At 37.0% G+C, this 27,332-nt stretch overlaps 1 protein-coding gene across 2 annotated transcripts; it reads left to right on the top strand.

The window, feature by feature from the left end:
• Positions 1 to 603: 603 nt before the first annotated feature.
• On the top strand, positions 604 to 26,941 carry XPOT (exportin for tRNA). 2 transcript variants are annotated; one of them, XM_021547381.3, is made up of 26 exons: positions 611 to 736; positions 3,096 to 3,202; positions 4,157 to 4,290; positions 6,082 to 6,164; positions 7,273 to 7,329; positions 8,780 to 8,849; positions 9,969 to 10,187; positions 10,762 to 10,946; positions 11,299 to 11,467; positions 12,696 to 12,932; positions 13,225 to 13,263; positions 15,812 to 15,874; positions 16,846 to 16,970; positions 17,773 to 17,917; positions 18,062 to 18,181; positions 18,365 to 18,459; positions 19,229 to 19,298; positions 19,596 to 19,834; positions 20,287 to 20,572; positions 21,791 to 21,980; positions 23,517 to 23,633; positions 23,719 to 23,834; positions 24,341 to 24,388; positions 25,175 to 25,246; positions 25,791 to 25,847; positions 26,309 to 26,941. In XM_021547381.3, exons 3-26 carry the CDS (start codon positions 4,231 to 4,233, stop codon positions 26,333 to 26,335), a joined length of 2,889 nt encoding a protein of 962 aa, XP_021403056.2. In that variant the 5' UTR covers positions 611 to 736; positions 3,096 to 3,202; positions 4,157 to 4,230; the 3' UTR covers positions 26,336 to 26,941. The 2 variants fall into 2 exon arrangements, with proteins under 2 accessions (XP_021403055.2, XP_021403056.2); XM_021547380.2 differs by lacking the exon at positions 3,096 to 3,202 and having other exon boundaries at positions 604 to 736.
• Positions 26,942 to 27,332: the final 391 nt, after the last annotated feature.

Below are 27,332 nucleotides of genomic sequence, written 5' to 3' on the forward strand. Positions count from 1 at the left end.
GTCCTTGGCCCCCTCCCAAAGTCTAATAGTCAACTTCTTCTCCGCCATCTATTGGTAGAGATCACTTTCTTACACCTTGATTGGAGGATTGCTGCGCCTCCTAGTAACAAGCCTGCCCTCCCTTAAATGCCCTGACTGCTGACAACAATACGGGGGGGAAGGGAAGAGGGCTGTGGGGAGAATTTACCAAAATAACATAGCTATACATCTCTAAAACTTAACATACACATAATGCTCATCTCTTAATTATGAGAGCCAACCATCGCATTACCTATCAACAACAGCTGGATTCCTCCTCACGGACAAACCCACGCCAACCTGGGTCCTGCTCTGTGCACGTCCCCAAGCAGGTGGCTCCAGCCGCTACTGCGGAACTCGCACCGGCGGCCCAGCCCCGCCCCGCCGCCGCAGCACGATTTCCAGACACTAGAGGCAGCTTGGGAGCGGGCCGGTACAGCCCTAGTTTATTCCGCCGGTGCGGTCGGTTTTATAGCGGTGTCGGCGGTGGGACTACGACTCCCAGGCTGCCCTGAGGCTGGGCACATCCCGGCGTGCCTCGCTACCGGCCGGCTTGGTAGAGAGGGGCGGTCCTGCCTCTCCTCCTCCTCCTCCTCCTCCTCCTCCCGCCGCCAGCCGAGGCGGCGCGGCCCGGCCCGGCTCGCTCCCTGTGCTCGTGGCGGCTGCGGGGCCGCGGGGGTGGGCAGGAGCCGGCGGCGATGGAGCACTGACCGGGAAGGTACAGGCGGGGGGCGCGGGCAGGACGCGACACGCGGAGCGGGTGACTCAGCCCGGAGGGAAGGGGCAGTGTGGGCTGAGCTGGCGGCGCCTGCGGGCTCCCGCGAGTCCCCTGGCCGGTTTCCTCAGCGCGGGGCCGCCTCCCCGGCAGCCCAGAGGCTCCGCGAAAGGGAGGTGGGGGGGCGGCAGCGCCGTGTCCACCTGGCCCCGCTGCTGGGAACGGCGGGGGCTGCAGCCGACCGGGCCCCGCCGGTCCCGCCCTGCGGGTGCCACGAAAAGCATCTGTATTTTTCGCTGCTAGTACACGCCGTAACTGTGGTGCGGTTCTGTCCGCGGAGGCTGGCGCCTCGGTGGCTGTCCATCCGCTATGGTTCTGGTGGGGGAAGGAAGAAATGGTAGGACAGCAGCGTGAGGGGAGGGAGGGACCTCCCCGCAGTTCCATATTCCGCTGGTCGTGGCGCGGCCGGAGCGGTGGCTCCCGGCGGGGCCGGTCACTCCCAGGCCCGGGACGGCGCTGCGGGTGTAAGGAGGAGCCGGCGGCGCTGAGCGCGGCGGGCTGTGCGTTCCCGAGCGCTGCGGAGCCCTGCTGGCCCTGACCAGCCACAGGAGACCGGGCTCTGACCGAGTCTGGCAACGCGGCCTTACTCCTTACCGGGATTCCTGCGGTAAAATTGTGCCTGAAACTAACGCCTAACGTCACTCCCAGAAAGAAAAACTTTTCTAGTCCAGTTGAAAAGTTGTCGAAGTAGCAGTAGTTACACAGCTGTTGGCTTTAACCGCGTGTTAGGCCGGCCTAAAGGGTCTGGAGCCCAAAGAGGTTGTAAATATGCCCAAGGTTTGCAGCAAGCAAAACCGCAAAAAAAGACTATAAAAGGTGCTTTTTTAGTCTTTGTTGTATTAGAGAGAAAACTTGAGGAAATTCAAATGAGGCACACCACTGGCTCCCCCTGTGTTACCACATTTTATAAATACTTAAAATGACTGCTGAACATGAAGCTTTTTATAATTGCTGATTATGCCGGTGGTTAGCATCTGTTAAAATGCTTTGAATGCTTTCATTATTGGGGTATATCTGGGTCGAAGTTACACACTATGGCCACGTTTGTATTGTTAATTGGGTAATCTTGCCCACTTGAAGTGGGTTGAATTTTTTTTTTTCTGCCTCCTTTACACTATGAAAACAGTCTTTACTGTCAAATGTGCTTTTAAGTATTTAGTGGGAGAGAGGGAGTAAATTATTTTGGTGCAACATACTTGTATGACTTCACTGATAAGAAACTGCATCCTTCTAAGTACTGTAAGATGAGTTTGCCACCTGACATGGTGTACTGCTTAACAAAAAATAATCTTTAAGTAAGACAATAAGTTGTGCAAGATGCCTATCAACTATTAACGTTATCTGTTGTTTTTTGTAAATTAAACTTGCTTTAAGGACATACTTGATGTTCTAGCCAAGTGCATTTTGCCAAGGATTTTGTGAATTATTAGTACTATGAAAATCACCATACAGTTTTGCTTTTGAACTGTAACTGGCTGGTTAAGTAGATACATGGTGGAAAAGCTACCTGGTAAAGCCATGAGGCAAGAAAAGCTATTTTATTAGTTTTCTCAAGAGGCTCATTCAAATATTTTATCTCATTAATTGTCTTTTAGAGTTCGCTAGTCAAGATGAAACTGAGAAAAGGCTATATGATAGTAGGTGAAATTTTAAATACACTCATGAGGCATTTAGAAAATTAATGGAACCGATTGGCATTGCTGTTAGCAATAATAGGGAAGAGAATACATGTTTGAGTCATGTTATTTTTATTAGCAAAATTTGTCACCCAGGTATAAATCATCTGCCCAAAAGATAAAAATGTACTGATACCAGCAGGTAAATATGCAAAACAAAACAAAAAAAAAAGCCTCTGTGTATTAAATACTTGTGTAACTCTGGACCAGACCCTAATCAAAAGAGGCAATTTAAAAAAAATAATAATTTTCCCTGCAGTATTTTACCTTTTTTAGTCTGGCTCTTCTGGATGTTGATTATGGGGAAAACAGATTGGGGGCTGGGGATGCAGAGGGAAGACTCAGCACAGCAAGTTTAATCCCTAACGATTCTGCCCCCGAGGGGGATCACTGTGACTAAGGCAGTCTGTGAGGCTTGGTGTGCCAGGAGTCATCACTTTGTTCCAGACTTTCTGGTTTCTGTATTGCCAAAACCTGCAATTTTTTTTGTATGAACTCAATTTTACTTATTAAATTTATTTTCATTATGCATAGCATATTCTGTCGTGACTTTGGCATAGTGTATTCTGTCTTGACTTTTCTATTAAAGTCTGTTACCACATTAAATTTTGGGCTCTTCTTTTCAGTTTTGCTTGCTGTTGCTTGTCACTGTGCCACCTTTCTTCCCGTGGGGGAGGGTGAACAGTAGAGTGCACGAGACACAATACTAAGAAATTAGAAGTTCTACCTATGGGTATGTAGGCAGCTTCAAACCACAGCTCCTTTGTGTTTCATTTCTTCCTCTTGTCTCTTCCTTTCCCCTACCTCCTACATACTTACATAACAAGGCCTGATTTCAGGCCTAATTGACTATATTAACATGGGGGGGAGGCGGGGCAGAGAGCTGAAGAATAGATGCATTTTTGTCCTCTCTTGTTATTTAACAGCATCTTAGTATTTGACAGAGAAGTTTTAAGTTTTTTCTAATTCTCTGTGTTTTACTAGAGTATTGCAGAACAGCCTATAGTGGCAAGCCATCTTTAGAACTTTTGTCTAGAACACTTGTTAATTTTATACTGAATTTTCTAAATAAAAATCATTGCTAGTAAATCAGCACCCATTGGTAGGAACAGAAACATTTGTTAATAACTTAGTGTGGTATGTTTTGAGGTTAATTTCTAGGACACTTGTATTGTGCTTGCTTTAGAAGAAAGACCCCCTAATGACTTTGCCCCCACCATGGGAAATACTTCATAAGTGTGTGTATGAAGCGTCTTATCTGTGTTGGAGTGGAGTAGAGGTTCTTTTTTTTTTGTAGTTGGGTTTGTGGTGGGGAAAAAAACAGTGGCCTTTCATTTAAGGAGATTTGTGCTTATGTTGTATCTTGCTGAAACTTCTGCATGCTTGAAATTTGAATTTAAGCCTTTCAGCTGAACACTATACATAATGCCATCTTTGTTAACTAAGTTCTCTTTTCAAGAGAACTGAAATATATGGAGACTTTAAAGTTTCCTTATTTAGTACAAAATACATTACAGTGAAAAGTTGATTAAAGGACTTGGAATTCTGATATTTGCATTGGAGCATGCATGTTTAGTTGGAGTACGTTTTTTGAGGTTTGTGGGCCACCTTGTATCATTGTTGCTGTCCTGGTTTTAATTTTTCTTGTTCTGCTGAGCAAATAAAATTTCTCTTTCTCTATTTGCAGATGATTGTATTTTGCCCTCTAGAAGAAGTGGGCAAAGCAGTTAGGAACAGGAAACAACGAATATAGCAACAGACATGGATGAACAAGCCCTTTTAGGGCTCAACCCAAATGCTGATGCAGACTTCAGACAACGAGTATGTAATTAATTTCCTTTTCTCTCTAATAACTGGAGATGGTCTTGCAGTGCAAAAATCTAATGTTTACTTGGGCTGGGGGGGTTGTTGAGTTTGTTTTGTGAGCCAAATATATAGGGTTTATGGCAAGTATGAAACAAAATCGTGTTGCAGACATGTAAGGTGAGGGGTATATATTATCAATTTTGTTACATTTCAGTTCAGCTGTATTTAGCATGCATAGAATTAATTTTTCAGGACTAAGTTTTTTCAGTTCTTTGTACTTGCTGCTCAACTCCTTACATAGATTCTCATAGAATGAAAACCAGCCACAGCAAACCATTTGTTTAAAATTAGCCTGTTGATTCTTAGATGTTTTTAACTATAATTTTAATGGATTACCTAGGTTTAGTGTCCTTTTAATAAAATGTGTGGGTTTAATTGTAGTGAAGTTTGTGTTATTGTGTTAAAGTAGGTTGAGAAAGTAATCATGATATGTGGGTAACATTTACTGCATAGGAGATGATCCTATGAAAAGACATTATTATTCATATAGCTATTTGTTGAGTAATTATCTCTGCTAACTGATTCCCATGTTGATTTAACTGTCTACAAGATAACTTCTATTAAAATCTTCCAAGAATAAGGATGTTAATACCGTGGTTTTGTGTTCATAAAACAAATCCTGGAATGTTTAAAACAGTTAAAAATTTGGTTTGATTTGCCAAGTAGCCTGTTAAATATGTTGGTTCTGCATATTTGTCCTTTTTAAAAGGATGGATATAGCTAATCTTTAGTGATCTATAAATAGAATATCACTAAAATTGGAAGCTTCTAACTGCAGTTTGCAGAGTTTTGAAATATTTCGTAGCAGAAGGGGACCTACCTTTTCCACAGTCATGTAAGATGTAACATAAGGGAAGTATCAAACCATTTATAGTAAAATAATATATTAAGTATAAGAAAATCACTAGTACTAACTACAGGAAGTGAATTATTATTATTATAGAACTTAGTTCTGAATAATTACTTTGGGAGATAACTTTGGTAAATGGAAACTTTTATGAATTAATGCAAAAAGCAGCCCCTAAAAATATCCAACAGCCAAACCTCCCCCTTGAAACACCTGCATTCATAGAATTGAAATAATGTTATTAATCTAATTTCTGCTTCAAAACTTGCTTTACTGTTCTGTATCACAAGCCACACTGAGCCTTAAAGCAATTAAATAAAATTAATTGTTGTCAAAAGCTGTTTAGGAGTCCTGATAAATAATGTGATTATTGAAAATTTGGTAGAGGTTTTCTTGATTTCTGTAGAAGATTCATATACTGACAGTTGTCCAGGTGGTTAGTGTTTGAATGTTTTTTGAGCTTGGGATATTGAATTACAAGCAAAGTGGTGCAACAAAATAGTTCTTTGAATTATTTTCAGTGAAAAATCAAAATTGCCACTTCTTTAGAATGTGTGGAAGGAATTGTAACTTGGACGTGAACTTCCACCTAAATGGGAAAGCCCTGAGCAAGCTGCTCTAGTCTGTGTCTCTGGAGGTTCTATCTAACCTCAACACTTCTGATTCTATGATTTCCATATTCAAGTAACAAAATCTTTGTATTGAATATGAAGTGGAAATGGGTACCTATGATATTGGTATTTGGAAAAAAACTCACTCAGTGTTAAGGTGATTACGGAGCCTCTGGAATGTATCCAAATACTGTTGTTTTTTTGTTTAAATACAAGGGCAAGTGTGAATGAGACATATTGCTATATGCTTTGTTCTTTTTAAAGTGAAACTTACCTTGATTTTTGCAGGCACTAGCCTATTTTGAGCAGCTCAAGATATCTCAGGATGCTTGGCAAGTCTGTGCAGAAGCATTAGCTCAGAGTATATACAGGTAATGTAACTAATAATTTCTTATTGTCATTAGTAATATGTGTGGGTCTGATTTAGCTGTGCAGCATAGTAGGCAAAATAAATTGTTGAAAGTTAATATGGTCTTTGTACTATTTTTAATATCATAGTTTATCTGTGGCATCTGTTATAATGCCTTTCAAGGAATAGCAAGGTATACATTAAACTCCATAATAATTTTGTAACCTAAAAACTGCTGGTTTTTGAAATCCTGGGGAAAATAAGTGCTGAGAATTGCCCCCTCTGAGACTATAGCCTTTATATGCAGTAATCTCATAAGTAGTTCCTTGCCCCTGTTCTTTGGAGTAGGCCATCCCATTTTTCAAGATGCGAAGAATGTGTAATCACCACTATTTTTGCACATAGTTCTGTATTTATATCAAAAATACTAGGTTGTCACTGTTTCATGGAATAAGTCCGTTTGGAAGGAAATTGAGGGGTGCATATCTCCTGAATAACAGCAGTAGGTTATAGTGAATGCTATTTTGTAAGTGATTTATCAAAACTACTGACATATGCAGTACTTAAAGCCGCAAAAGATTAGAAATTATAATCATTAAAAAATACATTATGGTTGTTGCAAGTTTTAGATAATAAGATGAAAAAGCGTTGTGGATAACAGAGCATGTGAAATGTCTATGCTTAATCTACATTTCAGTTTGTCTTTACCTTTGAATTTTAAGAGGCAGAGTACAACTTCCACTTAGTGTAGTAGTGGCCCTCAAACATACTATTGAAGCCTGACAGATTTTTGTAAAAGCAGGATACAATAGGTATTGCAGTTTTGTTTGTCCAATGCTGAAATCAAACTGTAACAAATAGGTGGCTATAGAAAAAAAGTATCAAATATATATATTAGTATCAAACATAAATATTAGTTTAACAGTTGCTAATTTCTACCGGATTGACTGCTCTAATATTTGTCATTTTTGCTTTGAAGTAACAGTAGCAGCAGGTTTGGTTTTTTTCTGGTGCCAAAGGGGCAATCTGATTTTAGTATTTGTGGAATTTTTTTCTTCACAAAAATGTGTACCATATTGTACACAAATGTGTAGCATAATGTGTACCAGTAATAGAATTTTCTTTTCTAGTGATGATCACATCAAGTTCTTCTGCTTTCAAGTTCTGGAACATCAGGTTAAGTTCAAGTGAGTAATTTTACTTGACACCATCCATGTACATCCATTTAATTTTCCCTTTTTATTCTGCTTGCAAATAAACGTAGAATGGTATGTGTTGCCTAGCTGTGGTTGATGAAGTGTCTGTAGTCTGGTGCAGAGGCTGTCTTGTATTTCTTTACCTTTCTTTACCTTTCCTTGGAGAGGTTCTGAGCAGCATGCTCTGCTCTCAGCTCGTCTAACACATCCATGGCCCAACACAGACCTAGTTAGCAAGGACTGCTTGAAACTTAGCTATTCCTGTCTGGAGATTGAGGCCTTCCTCTGTACTCTGACTGATTTTTGCAGCTGTGCTCTGTACTGAGTCCTGGACTTCAGACAGAGCCCTATTCATTCAATAACCATGGCAGAGATATTGAGAAAGTAGCCTTTTCACTGAGTGGTGGTTTCATAGAACCATAATTCTAGGGAAAAATACTTTTTAATAATATGAATGTCATTGCACAGAACTATATTTTTTTTCTCACTTTGGGCTCCCTTGGTCTGGAATTGAGCATTATGGAATCTTTGAATATCACTGTGATTGCTTGTAATATGCTGAACAGATGAGGAGTTTAGATAGGAATAAAGATGTATTTTGTGACTGATTTTTACAGTTTGGTATGAGTGCAAATGTTAAAGACGATTTTATTTACCAAATTTTACCTCACTGTCCACTTTTCTCTGCTTGCTTCAATCCTGTCACCTGCTTCCTGCAGTATGTTTTCTTTTGTTTCCTGGTGCTTATTTTCTTTAAACATTTTCTTCTCTTTAATGAATAGTTGGCTGTGACAGGAACATTGGAGTCATTCAGCAGTCATTCCTATTAAGGACTCTATAAGCCTGTAGCTAACTCTCTTTGCAATAAAGTAGTTACAGCTTCACTACTCCTGGCAGACTAGTATTTGATATGGGCTGGATATAATGTCACAATTTGCCAGTACTCTATGTATGACATAAAACAGAATTACTTCCTTGGGTTTTTTGACATAAGTCTGATAGTAAATGTAATGTAGGTCAGGTCAGTGAAGGACCTCATGTACTCAATAGTGATAGTCTTCAGTGTGTAGTGATCAAGTTCAGGCATATACAGATGTCTCTTCCTTCTCCCCTTGGCCTGTGGTGAAATGCTCATTTTTATCAGGGTCATAAGTCCTGATAGAGCAGCTTTCCTGCAAAACTCCAAACTCCTACTCCAATATAGGCAGTAGTAATGCCTCAAAATGTGATACATTACTATGGGTAAAATGTTTTTTATTATTTTTGCCTTTGAGTCAGAATTTTAACATGCAAGTAGCTTTGTAAGTTACTGTCCTAGAAACTTTTCGTTTACATTAATGTGGAGCATTACGTACCATATAAAAGAGTTTTTACTTTGCTGAGTGTTGGTGCTTGCTGTGAAGCACAGTTGTATTTTGACCTCAATATTTTTTTGTTTCAGATACTCTGAACTTACTGAAGTCCAGCAGCAGCTAATTAGGGAAACACTCATAACATGGCTGCAAGCACAGGTATGTAGGTTCTTCATGGCAATCTTACATGCCCTTTTAGGCTAACATAGGGCATTGAGTGTGGACTAAATGTTTTCCTGAAGATATTTCGTATCTGATTGTTAAAAGTTTGTGAAAAATTTTTTAAATCAAGTGTTGTAAAGAAGTCCATGCCTGAGCTTAGTATTAAATATATAACACTTGAATGAGATAATGACTGTGGTTTAATCAATTATGTGTGAAATAAGGTGTATTGAAAGTTCCCCTTTAGAGAGGCATAATACAGATTCCTGATGTTCCTGAGTGTCTGGAGGAGGAGCAGGCCTGCTAATTATTTTTCTAAGACCATGCGGAGTGAATTCCTGTCTACTGTTAGCAGATGTTTATCACTCCTCTGTGATGTTATTTAGTATTGTGGCAAGGTATGGACTATTCTTTCTTGTGGAATGGGTTACTGTAGCCAACTTGTAGTGTCAGCCCCACCCAGGAGTTTGCAGTTAGAAATATCCACTGGTTTGCCCATACCTGCCATTATATAGCTGTCATTCCACTTCTGCACTGAAGATAAACATAGTTGCTGTGCAGAAGACTTTAACAGTATGAAATGGAGCATAATACAACTTTGAAAAGAACAGATCATTATGAAGTGGATTAAATTGCTTTTCTTTTGTGGCAAACTGTTCCGTTCAGGAGTTTCTAAAAGGAAAAGGACAGGAGATTGGTAGTGGTGGATTTTATTTTTTCCTTAGATTTAGGAATTCCCTTACTATTCAGTGCACAAACATCTGACACAGGCACAACGTAGCTACAGGAGGACTGTAACTTTCACTAAACTGACCAATCGCCTTTTAGTCTTTGAGTAATTGTGGTTTTGCATGGGAGGCATTTATGGAAGACACTTAATGTCTTGGTACTGAATGAAAGGCTTAGGACTGTATCACCCATAGAAAACATTTTCCCTATCACAGGACAGTTTAGCCATTTTTTTCTTCAAATTCCTTGGAAAGGTAAGGGTTTATTTGTTGGTCTCAGCCAGGAAGAGAAATAGTACATTAACTACTACAAGATAGATCAACAAACCCATAAGATTCTTCTCTAATTAACTGAGAATAAACAGATGAAATGTCTCATTTTTCCCAGATGCTGAATCCCCAGCCTGAGAAGACTTTTATTCGCAACAAAGCAGCACAAGTCTTTGCATTGCTTTTTGTTACTGAATATCTCACAAAATGGCCCAAGTTTTTTTTTGACATTCTGTCAGTAGTTGACCTTAATCCACGAGGTGTGGATATGTACCTCAGAATCTTGATGGCTGTTGATGCTGAGCTGGTGGACCGGGATGTTGTTCATACATCAGAGGCAAGTTATTACTTTGCATTAACTCTTGTTTTAAAATTTTAGAGTTCTCTTACTTTAATTAGAGCAGAAGGTTTTAGATATGCTTTTTTCCTGTGGCAACTCCACTTTAGACACATTTGGTGGTTTAAATTCAAAATACTATGTTTAGCTTTGTTGTTTAATGCTTTTTATGATTTCATACTTTTCAGCTAATATTTTTTTTTTGCTTGAAAGCTTGCAAACTAAAATTAATCAACTGAGTTTGCCAGTGTAATGCTAAACTGATCATTTTAAAATGTTAATGTTTTCTAGTGCATGTTTTAAGGGGTCCTAACCCCTTAAAGTTCATCCAATGATTTAGAGAACTGTTCTTCTTTTTCTGCCTTTTCTTTCAGTGTTTGGGCACTGTGGATATTAAAAGGGAAAACTTAGGCTATTTTGGTTTTATTTGTTGGAAAGGAAAAAACATTCTCTTTGGGTTTCTGATTTATCTTACTATGACACATTGTGTCTGGCATCTGGATACAAAAATGCTACTAATTTGACAAGATGCTTATCTCTGACAAGACTGATTTTTATCCTTCTGTATTGATAGGAGGCTCGTAGGAACACCTTATTAAAAGATACTATGAGGGAACAGTGCATTCCAAGTTTGGTGGAGTCGTGGTACCAAATCTTACAAAATTATCAATATAATAACTCAGAGTTGACGTGCCAGTGCCTTGAAGTAGTTGGAGCTTATGTATCCTGGATAGATTTGAGCCTGATAGCCAATGAAAGGTAAGAAGGTTTTGATGGAAAGGGTTTGCAAAAATCACCTTGGCAGTGTGCTGCTATATAGAATGAAATGTATAAAAGTCCTTTGAAGATGACTTTTAATTCTGTCTTTGGAGTTTTGGGAATTTTAGGAGAGTGATTGTTTTTGCAAGCCAAGCTGATGTACTGCACAAACTAAACATTACTCAGTTTGCTGTGTTCTCTTTACAATGCATAAAATGTTGAGTTTTTTCAGTACAATAGAAAAAGAAGAATTGTAAAAAGAGATCATTGTGAATATGTGCACAAATAATATAAAGCTTTTATACAATGTTACTTTGTGTATATATAAAGCTGAGCTATTTTTTCTCTGAAGGTTTATAAATATGCTGCTAGGTCACATGTCTGTGGAAGTTCTCCGGGAAGAAGCCTGTGATTGTTTGTTCGAAATTGTAAATAAGGGAATGGACCCAATTGATAAAACAAAACTGGTTGAGTCTTTATGTCAAGTATTGCAGTCTGCTGGCCTCTTCAGTATTGATCAGGTTTGTGTGCTGATTTCTGACAGTTCTTAAATAAGCTAATGTACAGAAAATTGTGAAGCAGTCCATAAGTTATAGGGAAGTCCTTGTGCTTCTGCATCAAAACACTTCTTACAGTTTTCTCATACTTAAATTTAAGAGATTGTTATTAATGTTTATTATTATTTTGAACACACAGGGTTTCATTCTAGAAGGAAGGTATTATGTAACTCCTCTGTTCCTCTCCTAAAGCATGTTGTGCTTACTGTTCATAGTGGTTCTGTGTTTCCTTGTCTTGAATCTTCCCTCCTGAATGATTCTGTAATAGCTGTTGTAGGCAAGATAGCTGATATAATGTCTCACCCTAAAAAATTCTATGCATAATTAAGTAGGGGAAAGAACTTTCTTAAGGACACGTATGCTTCTTTGCACGTGTGCACCATCAAACATGAGGCTTGAAATGCTTATCTGTAAGCTGGAAAAGTATACCTACTAACTAAACATACATTTTCTGGCAGTTGCCTTGTTTAAGGAACAGTTGGTCACTGCCTGCTGTGGAGAAAGAGCAACCAGTCCTTATGAAGCTGTAGTTCTTAGATTACAAGGCTTTTACCTCTTACTTTTGAAACCTTTGTCAAATTTGTTTTTCTACTTACAAAAATCTTACCTCAATCTTTCTTACGTAGACTTGTTATTCTTTCACTTTAGTTATGGCAGAGACCAAAATGTCTCAGTGAGGTTTAGAAATAGCGGCTGCTTTTGGGGTATTTCTTGATTCTGATCAATGCATTTCTGCAAAGCAAGCCAGAAATATTTAATATTAACTCTCTCTAACAGGCAGTACTGAAAGGTACTTGTTTATCAGTATTTCTGAAGTGAGCTGCAGCTGGTAATTCTTTGAAGTTTTTCCATAGAAATATTTTCCTCTTATACAGCCTAGAATTTATAGTAGGCATGTGCTGCTGCTTTTATTTTGAACCTGCTTATTGCTCTAAAGAGAGAAACAAACAAATCTGAAGAGATGAAGCAAGCTAATGTTGTGTAATGGAGGACAGACAAATCTGGCATTGCTTTAATTTTTTCTCTCTCCATTCCCAGGGGAAAAAGTACCAATTGTAGGCGATTGGTAGTTTCCAGCTAGGAGACAAGTGTTGGTTTAATTCTACACACTAGACATGGGTAGTACAGTCTGTAGTCTTGTATTTAAAAATAAGCTCTGTTAGTATTTTTAATCAGGTGTCTTTTCTTGCAGGAAGATGATGTGGATTTTCTGGCCAGATTTTCTAAGCTTGTCAATGGGATGGGGCAAGCATTAATAGCTAGTTGGACTAAACTGATAAAAATTGGTGATATGAAGAGTGCTCAAGACACTCTACAAGCTATTGAAGCAAAAGTGGCCCTGATGTTGCAACTTCTAATTCATGAAGATGATGACATCTCTTCTAACATCATTGGCTTTTGTTACGACTACCTTCACATCCTGAAACAAGTAAATATGTCTGGATTCAATTTAACAACAATTCTGACATGATTTCATTTGATTATTGTGCGGATGTCTCATACTTTGTTCAAACTGACTTGTAAAATAGTTTTTTTGACTAATAGGCATTTCTTTAATGCCTGTGATCATGCTATTTCTGTAGTATTGTGTAGAGATCTGAAGGAGTTAAGTATCATGTTAAGGGGAAAGGTAGATCATATGACTGTTAAAAAAGCAAGTCTTTCTCTTAGTAATGGGAGTTAGAATATGAAAAAAGTAACACTTGAATTTTATTTTCCAGCTTTCTGCACTTTCAGACCAACAAAAAGCTAATGTAGAGGTAGGTATATTTTACTACAGATTCTATACTTCAAGGACACATTAGATCAGAATATTTCATTTTGCTGAAACAAATCATATTTCATTTTTATGCCTCAGTGTGTATGCAACAGTAATTAAAAGTGAAGACTTAAAAGTAAGGACAGTGTGTTCGATCTTTTGCTAAGTAACTACAGTTGTTTCTTTAAATAGTAAGCCTATATTGAATTGTGTATGGAGATGAAAGCTATTTAGAGCTGGTCTTCCCAAACAACCCTTAAACATATGCTGGCAAGCTCCTCTGCAGGCTATACTGTTCAAAGAATATTCTTAAATCAACCTGGAAGAGTTGTTTCCTTGAAATTTTTATTTTTTTTAAAACCTACCCTAATTCCAAAGGATTGGAAGAAATCTAGGAAGGATTATCATAAATATAATTCTTAATAATAGAAGTTAAACTTAAGAAAGAAGCAACAATTGAGAGATAAGAGTTGTAATTATGAGCAGTTATTATGTTAAATATTGTATCAAATATACAGTAAGCTTAAGTAGATAATCTTAAGTTTATATATAAAATATGTCCAGTTTTGGAAGTAATACATTTATATGGATTTTTCAGCCCAGTCTGCACCAATGTAGATGTACTGATTTGGATGTTGAACTGGTTAGATTGGTGCAGTTATTTCGTAAGTTCATACAGCTAACAGGTTTGATTCCTTTTCCTTTACAACGAAAACTGAATTCTGTACCTGTTCTAACATGACAAGTTGAATTTGGACAACTGTGGTGTAGAGTAGCTTGGCCTCCTTTTGTCTAATGTCTGTTTAAATTGGATTAGGTAACACAAGAGAACTTTGGTAATAACACGGAATATTTTTATTTTTATGACTGTTGTTTGTTGTTACAGCTAGATAAGTGATGTTACTACTGCAGTACACTTAAGACGCTAAAAGCTGGAATATGTTACTACCCTGAAATATGTTGGCTTAAGTTGCTTTCATACTGGAGATTTTCATGTTGCAAATATTTCTTAATTTTACTGAGTACTTCTTAAGGATTTGTGTTAAACAGAGAAACAATCATAACAAGTGTTCTTTCATTCTCCTCATTAAAATAAAGTAATGGGAAATAGTCTAAATCTTATTGTTATTTGCCTTAAGCTTTAAATTTTGTGCTTAGCAGTATTCCTTTAAAGTTTTGCATTTCAAGTTTACACTTTCAACTTGTTCATTATTTGAACAGGAAAAAACGGGGGCTAGTTTCTTGTGCCTCTGAAGTCCCAAAGCTTTTTCTCATCAGCAGGATCACATTTTTACTTCTTAGAACAACAGGTCTTTCTAAACATTTTTGGCTACAAGTGCATTCATGTTTTGCAATTATTTTAATTCTTAAATATCACTTTTTACAGAGAAGCAGACATTTCTCAGAGGTCATGGTGACACTTAGTGCCAAAGTATCTATTTCTGCAAGATAACCAAGTATTTCACCTCAGTAACCTAGGTTTTATTTCATTGATCCATTTTGGTGTTGATGAATTTCAAGTTTTGCAGTTAAAATGAAATGTAGTAATCAAGGCTTATATGTCAGAAGGTTTTTTGTTTAATTTTGTTTCATTCAGACTTAAGTAGAGGTACGGTCAAGCCTTTATAGCTGCTTTAGCATGTACCAACAGTCCCTACTAAGGTTACATTGTGCTTTGTTGCTCTAGTTGGTCTGACAACTTGCTGCTGCAAGTTACGGACAAAGTGCAGAGAGACCTTCCCATTGAGTGACAAGGTGCAGAAAGGGCCCCCTTGCTTTCTAAATAGACAAGACTTCTCAGAGAGGAGTCTAGGTGCAGCTGGATCCAGTCTTTCTCCCAGACTTAGTCAATGGTTTATGTATAAAGGATTGTGTGGGTGTAATTGAAGCTTTTTGCAACTTTGTTCTGCAGGATTAAGGATGGCAAACCAAATCTATAAATGATTGATTTTATTTATATTGATGATAATGATTAGACTAAAATACTCAAATCAAAAGTATTTGCCACATGAAATGGATACTAGTTACAGGTACTACAGTACAGTGCACTGTTTTTTGAAGCAGTGTTGAAACAGCAGTGTTAAAGATGGCAAAACAGTTATTGAATAGAAATGATGTTATACACACCAATTACTATGAACTATTAGAGAAGTTGATATTATAGCTGACTTATCCCTTTAAAATAGTATCTTGGACAACCTGTTTAGTTTCCTCTGCCTAGTTCAGTCATCTTGATTGTTTTCCATGTGAACTGAACAGCACAAATTACAAGCAGAAAGTAAAGCTAGGTAATACTATCAGAGGCTGAGAGCTCCAAAACGTCTATGCTGTCTGTCTGGAATAGCATCTGTGTATTGTTTGGATATAATCCATCTGTTTTGATTTGGACTGTTAACTTCTGCTAAACCTCTGAAAATAATAGTTTAAAAGGGATTAAAAATATTTGTAAACACAACGCTAGCTTTAATGTTTTCTTTACTGTAGTATTTTTAACAGTTATTTCTTATAACTTGTCTGCTTCTATGCTTACTGTTTTGTTTTTATCTTAGGCAATCATGTTGGCTGTTATGAAGAAGTTGACATATGATGAAGAATATAATTTTGAAAATGAGGTATTGTGTTGTAAGAATAAGCAGACACATGCAACTTGGTTATATGTAGTAAAACTTTCTCCCACTTAAAATACATATTTTTCATAGACTGAAGGTTTAAAGGAAGCAAGGGTCCACAGGCTGAGTTTTTTTTCTGTATGGAAAGCTTCTAGGCATGTCTGCATAGGGTAAAACAACATAGTAAAGGTATATCCAAGCTAACTGAGTTCACAGTATTTGTGGCTGTGTTTGTACAGAGTTATTCCAAGGCAAATACAGCTGTGCTGATGGCCAAACAGCTGTTGAGGTGGCTTGTTCAGTGCAAATTTGCATGTTTCTGCATGTCACTTCTGTCTTGCAAAAATACTTGAGAAATGCTGTGTAATGAAACTCTCGAAAGATGTGCTGCTTGAGCTACTGGAGGATGGTCAAACCTTGCAAAAATGAGCTAAGGGTGGGGTAAGGTCTTTGATTTAATTTTCCTTCCACACTTAACATCTCTGTCAGCCTACAGTAATGACTGAATATGTGAGACAGACTTACTTCATCCCAGGCTGTTGAGAGAGCGATAGTCTTCAAAGGGTTAACTTAAACTGTATCCAGTCCATCATAAAGGTTGTCAGTCCAATTTTAAAACTAAGCTAAATGCTAAGAAAGAATGTCTTTGAGGAGTGAGTCAATTTTTAAGAATTGGGTCAATAAGGCTTTGCCAGGAGCATTTTCTTTCTTGTACTTTTGGCTGGTTTTCATTTTGGAAAGCCTTTTTAGTATGTTTCTGGACTGAATGCAGTGGATCTCAACATACTGTATCCAGCCATAAAGGGCCCTGCTGTTATGTTGCAAGAGCACTGGATGAGCATTATTGAATTCTCTGCATGTGCTATACTGGTTTTGTATGTACGTTTTTGCTTTAGGTCTAATTGTCTAAAATGGTTGTGGACAAATTTAAAGATGAAAATAAGAACTTCACTGATGTGATTTTTTTTTGGTAGGGTGAAGATGAAGCAATGTTTGTGGAGTACAGAAAACAGTTGAAACTGTTGCTGGACAGACTTGCTCAGGTTTCACCAGAACTGCTGTTGGCATCTGTCCGCAGAGTTTTTAACACTACACTTCAGTAAGTTGGGGTTTATAACTTTTTTGTAATAAGCCTTTTTGGGGCTTGGTTTTTTTTTTCCTTTCGTAAACCATTAGTCTGTAGTGAAATATGTGATGCAGCATTTGACTGGTGAAGAAGTCAGTTGACAAAATGAGCTCGTTACAACTTAATGATAAATACAGCTTTATTACTAAGCTCCTTAGAAAGAAAAAGTTTTGTAACCTTAAATGGTGGCTTTTCTTTCCTAGAGTTTTGATTTTGGCACTTACCTAAACAGCACCAGCTGTTTGGAGAGGTGTTTACTTTGCCACATCTCATAAGAGTGTCCTTGAGGTGTAAATATTGTATATTACTTTTATCAGAAAAACAAGGTTGGTTGGGTAAGTGAAGTATTTTTGTTAAAAAATACATAGTACATCTAATCCTGGAAACTGCACACAAGTAAAGAAACATTACTAGTTCCCTGGCTAGGAGTTTGGTGTATAGAAATAAAAATCCAGTATTCTTTGTGGCTACCTTGTATCTTAACTGAGTTTCTTATGATTGTATCTAAATAAGCACAATAGAAATCTGTAGCTTTCAAGCTGAAACTGGCAAAAGAAGGTTGTTGGTGATCTGATGAAGTGGTATTTTTGAGGATAAAGTCTCTCAGAAGCATCCTAAATAATTGCCTGGACCTTACAGTGTTTTCCTCAGTTTAAATCTGTTCTTTTTATGCTGTGCATCTGCAGAGGGCACAAAAGAAAATATTAACATGGTATAATTAAGATTATTTCATAAAGTACTAAGGACTAACATGAGCTTTATATTCTTTGTCTAGGAACTGGCAGACTACACGATTTATGGAAGTAGAAGTGGCAATAAGGCTGCTGTATATGTTGGCTGAGGCTCTTCCTGTATCTCATGGTGCTCATTTCTCTGGTGATGTTACTAAAGCTACAGCTTTACAAGACATGATGAGAACGGTAAGCATGTCTTGAGAGCTGTTTAAAAGTGCCACTAAAGCCTAGAATGTTTCAGTTCAAATAGCTCGTCATAATTACCACTTATGTTGCAGTTAGGTTTTATAAACAGCTAAAATACTAACATGCTGATGCTTTTATTTGTAGCTGGTGACTTCTGGTGTTAGTGCCTATCAACACACATCAGTGACCCTGGAATTTTTTGAAACCGTGGTTAGATATGAAAAATTCTTTGCAGTTGAACCTCAGCACATTCCAACTGTACTAGTAAGTTTCATATAATTTACATTTTTAACTAGGTGAGACTACTTTAGTTCTTTAGACTTAAGAAATTTTCCTATTCTCTGAAGGTCCCTAAGGAAGCTGGGTTTCTTAACTTGTTGGATGATTAGATTTTTCCCCCCTGCTTTGTTTAGACACTCTAAGGTTGAGATGATTTTTTGATTGCAGATGGCATTTCTAGATCACCGTGGTCTTCGTCATACAAGTCCCAAAGTACGGAGTCGAACAGCTTACCTCTTTTCCAGATTTGTCAAGTCTCTTAAGTGAGTAAATAAATGTTTCCAAATGGCACTGCATTTACTACATACAACCCTTCTGTATGTCCCAGTTGTCATTGGAACAGGCTGGGCTTCAGATGTACTGCAGTGAAGTAAAATACCAAAACGGTGCTCTAGCAGTGTTGTTCTACTGTGTAATATTGAGGTATCAGTAAAAATACTTGTCACAGAACAAAGAAGTGTAATACATATGCCTGGTTTATTTTGATCGGCCATTAAAGCTGATCAACAACATAAATGCCTTTTCTACTTTTACTCATTAAGCAGAGCTGAGTGTGAATGGATCTAGAGACTTTTAAGAGTAACTATTCCCTATCCCTAACTAAATTTTGAATTGTTTTGGAATTTATACTGATGAAGTTTACTTGATGTATGAGTCCTTTAAACAGTCCTGTCCTTTTGGTTTGATTTCACAGTATTTTATTTAGAGACAGAAGAAACTCAAAGATGGCTCAGATTTCAGCATGCATTTATTTTTTCAACTGTTCAAAATACTTCACTTAAATTATGCATATTTTTAAAAAATGAGGGAAAGAAATTGCTATTTCCCACAATGCCATGTATTTATTTGGCCTACCACTAGCATCATACCCATAAGCCAGATTTTTCTGCAGCAGTGCTTTGATATTTGAAGGGGATTCCTATATGGAGAAGGCAGTTTAGCATCTAACTTCACAGCTTATATAAAGTATCTTGAAACCTGTAAAAATGAATGTGCTTCTAAGTAGTGTTATGTACTTGTGTTTTACTTCAGTAAGCAAATGAATCCCTTTATTGAAGATGTTCTGAACAGAATACAAGACCTGATGGAACTTTCTCCTCCTGTGAGTATTTGCAGTAGGTTTTTGTAATGAGTGAGGCTTGCAGTTATAAATGTGCCCGAGTACTTGCTGAATTGTATGCTCACCATGCAGACTTTTAAGCACAAATAATTATCCTGCTTTTTTGGTGTGAGATCACTTGCACACCTTACTTTTGTACCTCATTGTAATAATCTTGCTTATATGGGTTTCTGGGAGATTAGGGTAGAGATGGGTATATATATGGATGGCTGCAAATTTTGAGAAGACAGCCTTGATAGAGAACTCTTAGTGAATTACATCTGTTATCTTCCATTTTAGGAAAATGGCTACCAGGCACTGTTAAGCAGTGATGATCAACTTTTCATTTATGAAACAGCTGGGGTGTTAATAGTTAACAGCGAATACTCTGCAGAAAGAAAACAGGTTCTGATGAGGAATTTGTTGACTCCACTGATGGAGAAGTTCAAAGTGTTGTTAGAAAAACTGGTGGTGGCACAAGATGAGGACAGACAGATGGCACTGGCTGACTGCCTCAATCATGCTGTTGGATTTGCTAGGTAGGTACAGCACAGTAAAACTGTATGTTTCTGGTTTGAGTAAAAGGGAAATACAAAGGTTTTGCTGGAAGGAGGAACTGAGTTTTCTACTCTATTGATGTAGAAAATAATCTGTGGTTGTGGAATTTCTTGTGATAGCTGAGAAAATAAGTCCCCTTAGTCTGCAAGTTCATAATGAATCAGCATCTATTTCTTTGCTCAAAGAATTCTGTGGAGCTAATCTAATCATATTTTCTTGGTAAATTGTTAGATTTTAATTCTCAGAAACTACCAACGTGATGCTACTTCATATGAAAATACCCTGTTCGTTACTTCCACTGTCTGGCTGCCAGTTGATGAAATGGAGTATTGTAGATTAGTGCCTGGGTTGGAAAGCATTTGTTCTCAGTGTTACTGCTTCTTCATTGTACTGGAATGTGAGCTCTTGTAAAACTTGATGTGTGCTTTTACAGCCGAACCAGCAAGGCTTTCAGCAATAAGCAAACTGTAAAACAATGTGGCTGCTCAGAGGTTTATCTCGACTGCTTACAAACATTTCTGCCAGCTCTCAGTTGTCCATTACAAAAGGAAGTTCTGAGAAGTGGTGTCCGCACTTTCCTTCACCGCATGATTATTTGCCTAGAGGAAGAAGTTCTTCCGTTCATTCCTTCTGCCTCTGAACACATGCTTAAAGATTGTGAAGCAAAAGATCTTCAAGAATTCATTCCTCTTATAAACCAAATAACAGCTAAGTTTAAGGTATGATAGTGCATAAGCTTTTCAGGGTCAAAGTGTTGCTGAGAGATCTTCTTTTCTAGTTCCAGAAAAAGAGTTGTTTTAGAACTGTCCCTAAAAATTAATAAGTGTATTTTGAAGCTGCTATTGGTAAACATTGTCTTGGATCACAGGCATACATTGCTGGACTCACAGTGATTAAATGACTGGTTTTTTTCTTTGATTGGTCTTAAATGTTTATATTGTGTTTAATTTTTTGGATTTGATATTCTAAAATAGTATTTGCAGCGGAAATTTTTTTTTTTAACATAATTAACGTCATGCTCTCCACTGAAGTTTTAAGCTAATGTTACAAATTAGCTTACAAATACACTTTGAAGTGCTTTGAAGTGAATTCTCATCTTTTATAAGGAGATTTCTAGAAGATAGAGAGATATCAAATATATGTATAAATATAGATTTATACTGGGGATAACAGTAGATAATTAAAAATAGTCCATGAAAGATGAGGAAGGTAAAAGAAAAAAGTCACAGGAGCAAGGTGGGACAAATATAATGTTTAGGTGTAATGTTTTAAGTTTGTATGATACAATACTATTCTTATTATAACATGGTAAAATAAAGATCCTAGCTTCTACAATCTCACCTTTAGTACTTTGAAGGCATAGTAAAGAGAAGATAAAAGATAAAATCTTGCCTCAGCATTAAGAAATTAACGTATGAGTTGCCTCTTTGTGGAATTCTGACGTGACTGAATAGCACACGCCTTCGGTTTTTCAATTCATAATTAATTTAGTGCCCTTACATATATTTCTCACTGAAAGTGTTATGACAAGTTTATTCTGTAATGTCGGTAGGAAAACTTTAGTAATTGTTAAAGAAAAGTTCTATAAAAGCTGGCCTGATGCCACTTTTAGCATCTTAGAGATGGTATTTCAGGAAATTTGAAGTTATCTGTCTGAACAGAAGGATGAAAAATCCTGAAAAACCTTTTCCTCCACAAAATGAGGCTAGACAGGTCTAGTTATTTTTGTGCAAAAGTCATAAAACAGGTGGTGTATAAGTCAAGGTGCAGTAATGTTCACAGTGACCCTGATGCAACTTGCTGTGTTGTAAGTAATTATATGAAATTACTTACATTAAAAGTGTATCCAAGCTGAGAATTCTAACAAGCCTTTAAGTTTTAACTTCTTAATGTTCAATTTCTCTTTTTGAGCTGACATCTGCTTCTGATCTTCACAGACACAGGTTTCACCTTTCCTGCAACAGATGTTTATGCCACTACTTCATGCTATTTTTGAGGTGTTGCTCCTTCCAGCAGAAGAAAATGACCAGTCTGCTGCTTTAGAAAAACAAATGTTACGGAGGAGTTACTTTGCTTTTCTGCAGACAGTAACTGGCAGTGGAATGAGTGAAGTCATAGCTAATCAAGGTAAGGAATTCAGTTTCTCAAAGGATATGGTTATTCTCACCTATGTTTTATCTAAGTAAAATATTGGCCCAGTTCCTGGCAAGTACTATTAACTACCTTACAGTAGAATGGTTTAATGGAAATACTGTGTTCAGCTTGCCTGATTCAAATAACCTGTTGTACAGGATTTTGGGTTTGTGAAATCCAGCTGTAATAGCCATATTCTTCCTATTGATCTTTTCTACTTAATGTGAAAAGTATCACGGTATCATTGTCTTTATATATCATTGTATTTGTCTGGTGAATTGGAGATCATACAATATGTATCAATGTACAGTAGTGTTTAGACTGCTGGGCAAGATCACTCCAGCTGCCTCTATTCATTGTGTCTAGTTTTGGAAGAACACATCAGTAAATCCTGTAAACTTTTATTACTGTTGCCTGAGCTTGTTATCTATGGTAGAAAGCATTATGTGACTTAATATGTGTGTAGTTACCAGGTTTTCCTCATCTTTACTGGCCACATGAAAATTAGTTATTTTTCACAGTGGAAATTTGAAGTCAGACATCTAGTTGCCTGATACTTTAAGTGATTCTTTCTGTTTAAATTCCATCAAAATCGATAGGGACTTCAGAAATTTTAAAGTGACTCATGTGGTAAGTGTAGCTCGGAATTCCTTTCCCCTGTCTTAAAATACTGCTGGAAAAGGAAAAAGTAGCATTAAGTAGTGAGAGCTTTCTTGAAAGAGGCACTTGGTAGTTGTGATGGGCCAAGAAATTTTTAAAGGGGTCAAACAAATAAGCATAGATGATGTTCCCCCCCCCCCGCACAGCCGCCCAAATTATCCTAGGCTAGCTCAGAGGTGAGCAGGCTGTGAAGGGGAGGAATATCAGGAGATGGCAAAGATTTCCAAAAGAGGCTCTTACCCCAATATATGTTGGTTCAGCTCTCTTTATTCTGTGGTGTCCATGTGGAGAGCAGGGCAAAGAGGATGAACAGGAAATGTCAGGGGTCTATATAGACTTTGGACAGGGAGGGCTTCTCTGGCTCTCCGCCAACCCCTTTGGGACAGGAAGGAGGGGTCCAGGGTTATCTTGATCAGAGTCACAGGGTCCTGGGGAAGGGGAACAGAGTGCCCATGAGCTCACTGTAACACATAGATGCAGCACAGAAATTTTAAATGTGTGAAAAATATCTTGTCATATGTTGCAAGATAAGCTAACTACTTCAGTGCTGCTGAGTTTTGATTAACACTTCCAAGTTAGGTAGCAAGGACAAAATCTGTATTTGTAAACAGCTCAAAGTACTGCCCTCACCTTTGTGTGTGTTAAAGGACAGAAAAGCAATTTAAATCTCCAAACTAAAAAAAAAAAACTTAACCTAAATAAGAGTTGTCTTGCATCGTAGGGGAAACTTCCCAAAAATATTTGTGCAAAAAAGAGCTATTTTGAAGTTGAAGCATGTCTTCCAGGTCAGTATTTATATAAAACAGTGTTGAGTACCAAAACATTTTAGGCTGCAGTTTGAAGTGACAAGTTCATCTTAATGTGTTTAAGGTGCAGAGAATGTGGAACGTGTGTTGTTCACTGTCATTCAAGGAGCGGTGGATTACCCAGATCCTATTGCACAGAAGACTTGTTTTATTATTCTTTCTAAATTGGTGGAGCTCTGGGGTAAGAATGTCTTTCTAGAATTCCTTTCCATCTGCTACTACCCATGAAGAAGTAATAGAAATTGCAATATTGATTTTCTTTTTAGGAGGTAAAGATGGACCAGTAGGTTTTGCGGACTTTGTCTACAAGCATATTGTTCCTGCATGTTTCTTAGCACCTTTGAAGCAAACGTTTGACTTAGCAGATGCCCAGACAGTACTGGTGTGTATTATGGATGGTTTTTTTTTTTTGCATTAATTCCTGTGAGGGAGACTGAAGCTAACAAACCTACAATAGCCATGGCCTATCAAAGACTGTCATGTCAGAAATAAAATCCCATTGGTTTTGTGGGATTTTTTTTACATTTAAATATCTGCATGATTAATTATTGAATATTGTGGTAGTTTATCCTGTAGTTTACCTAGGCTCAAAATCAATTGAAGATCTGAGTATTTAACATTGACCTGCATTACTTACTAACTAATGTTTAGTGAAAGTGAATACATAGAGTTGGCTGTTGTGTAGTTCATTTTGGATTCAGCTGTGCAGAAGTTTTTCTGATTGGAGTGGAACAAAACATGCAAATTTGGCTTGGCATTGTGTGAGGGGAAAATGAAGGGATAATGGTATGAACTAGTCCTTGTTTTGGGTCTCATTAGGGTCTTTAGCTTTGAATAGTGAACCAGTAGACCAATTCAACAGTCTAAATATTCTGCACTACATTTCAGGCTTTATCAGAATGTGCAGTGACATTAAAAACAATTCATCTCAAAAGGGTAAGTTTCATCATACTTCAAAGGGAATAATTGTCCCAGGTTTCTTTCTAGTGGGTTTATCAATTTCCAAGTGTTAGATACTAACAAGATGATTATAATGCTGTGCATTGATACTGAGTCCAGTAGTTCTACCTTTTGATAAACTAATGCAAAATACTGACTCGTCATTAAGGAGAAAAATCTGCTCACTTTGTTGCTGTTCCAGGGTAACTTGCGTGAATTAGTAAAGTGCTGAAAGTTATCTGATGAATGTAGGTAAAAAAACCAAAAACTGAAGTGTTAATCAAAATGTTTAAGGTTTGGACATTCAATTTTATTACTACTAAGTTCACTGCAAATTACATAGTGTTACAAGAGGAGAAGTACTGTGTTCATCTGCACTTGGCTACTGAATTTTGCAATGGAAGTAGTATGGTAAAGCAGTAGGCAGATGCTAATACCCAGTTATTTTATTTATTCCAAATGTCAGATAGTGAAATTAGTGCTGACATAATTAACTATCTCTTACAGTTGACATGTAACAGTTTGGCTCTATTTTAATTCTTACTTCAGTGCAATTTTTAGTGCAATTTCTTCTGTGTACTAAAAGATACCAAATCGCAGTAGAACCTTTAATGCCGAGATTGAGAAATCTTTTTCTTTGCTACCAGCTGAGAATAACTTAAACATTTGAAAAGTATTTATTTTCTGTAAAATGATGATGTAGACCACCATACAGTATAGGGCTATGATTTTTCCATCTGTAAAAAAATATGCATGAAAAAAATGTGTATTGGTTTTCTTTAGGGTCCTGAGTGCATTCAGTATCTTCAGCAAGAGTATTTGCCTTCTTTGCAAGTAGCTCCTGAGATAATCCAGGTAGGAGTTCCTAAAAGATTATTTGGAAAACTCTTTAACAATCATAAGTGTTAAATGGGGAGAAAAGGATATTTAAAACGTTAATCTCCTTTCATCCCACAGTAAAATTTACTTAGTTATTGCATATGAGAAAAGGATTAATTCATCATAAGGAGTAAAAATACTGCAAGAGTACCTTGCAAAAAAAAAAAAAAAAGTCCAGTGCATGTAACTGTCTAAACAATCTTCCTACTTTAATTCAAACTTTAACTTGAAGATATCCTTGTAGATAGTCCTATTTCTGTCTCCTCAGCTAAAAGTGAATGAGATATACTGTATTTGAAAAAAAAAAAACACACCAGACAAATTGTTTTTTACCCTAGAATGCATTTGGGCTATCATAGCCTTTTACAAGTTTTTATCCATAACATGCTTTTCTTCAGTACATTAGGGAAAATACAAATTAATATCAATGGTTTTACATATGAATGTATCTCAGGTTGTTTTGTTGCTCCACTTAGTTACTTCTTAGTTATTTTAGTTATTTCTTTGTTCTCTCTTACAGGAATTCTGTCAAGCACTTCAGCAGCCTGATGCTAAAGTTTTTAAAAATTACTTAAAGGTATAAAGATTTTTTTCTTTCAATAGCTTTTAGTTGCATATGAACTTTACTGTACCATTCAGTCATACTTTAAGTAAAACCAAAATACTGAATTATTTAGTAGTTTTTAGCTATTGAGAATCTGCAAGTAGCAAAACAGTTAACTGGAAAGACAGAGCAAACAACCACAAACCCACATCTATAAAATTGTCACTCATTCCTAGCACCTTGCCATGTCAGTAGTTTGATATTCTTGTGGCTTTTGTTTAATAGCTGAAGAAACAATAATGTGATGCTATAATTGTAGAGAATATCAGAATGGATAATATTTGAGGGTGTGAGCATAAACAAAAAGTAGCACAAGTCACACCATTAATGTGTTAAACACAAAAATGAACTCCATAAAATTAATCCTTTATACCTCAAGCATTCCATATCTTGCATTTCCTTTGTTTTAATTTTTTTTAAAAAACTTTTTGCAGGTTTTTTTCCAGCGAGCCAAGCCCTAAGGAAAGTACTGGAATCTCATGTACCTGTTTCCATAATGCAGAACTCTGGTTGTTAATTTATAAAAATGCTAACTCTTGTGCCATTCAAACTGGTTTTGTTTTTAAGAAATGTTGCTTTGTGCTCGCATCAGTATGTACTTTAACCTTCCGCAAAAAAAGAAATGCAAATTTCCCACCTGTGTCTCAGACATGAAGGTATGTGACAACATGAAAAATTATCTGTATACACAAACTTTTATTATGTATAGGATGAGTTAAGCTTACACTGTAACACATACAGCAAGGAAATTACACTTATTTTTTAAATTAAATGAATTAAATGTAAAAATACCTTCAGACCATACCAATGGTTATTAAAATGTGTACATTTTTGATACGGAGTAAAATGTTTTAATAAGACATAAAATTCATTTGTTCATGTATGGTGACATGAAAATAAAACAATCAAAGTCCTTCTTGTAGATAGTCATTTTATTGAAGTTGTCTTAATGATAAATATATATATACCTCCTATAAAACAGATTGGTGTAATAAATGATTTCACTTAAAAGTAGCATCTGGTTCTATCCTTTTTTTATTAAAACAATAAAATTTGATGCAGTGAAATGTCTAAGTCTCTCTGAATCATTTTAGCTGAATCGGTAGAAGCTACAGCATTCTGGCTGTTACATCTGAGTGGAACCTGGCAATTTTTCTGGTGCTCTAGGTAATAAATTATATTGCTGCCTTGCATGTGGAAGATGCTGGCAGAAAGAATTGAATTCACTGCAGTATTTCAGTAGCATCAATGGTCTATACAATTATTTTTAGTAGAATGCTGCTACTTCTATTTTTTAAATTCTGTAACATGACAGGTTTTTATAACTATCTCATAGGGGCAGGGGAACGTTTGAGTCTTGCCATGCATGGGATTTATAATCCTCATGAAATAACGTCCCTATTAAAAAGTTGACTTAGCACTAGTGTAATCAGATGAGCATTTTTCCTGGACTCTAGT

This window comes from Lonchura striata, chromosome 5 (genome assembly GCF_046129695.1).
Source record: "Lonchura striata isolate bLonStr1 chromosome 5, bLonStr1.mat, whole genome shotgun sequence".
Taxonomy (NCBI): Eukaryota; Metazoa; Chordata; class Aves; order Passeriformes; family Estrildidae; genus Lonchura; species Lonchura striata.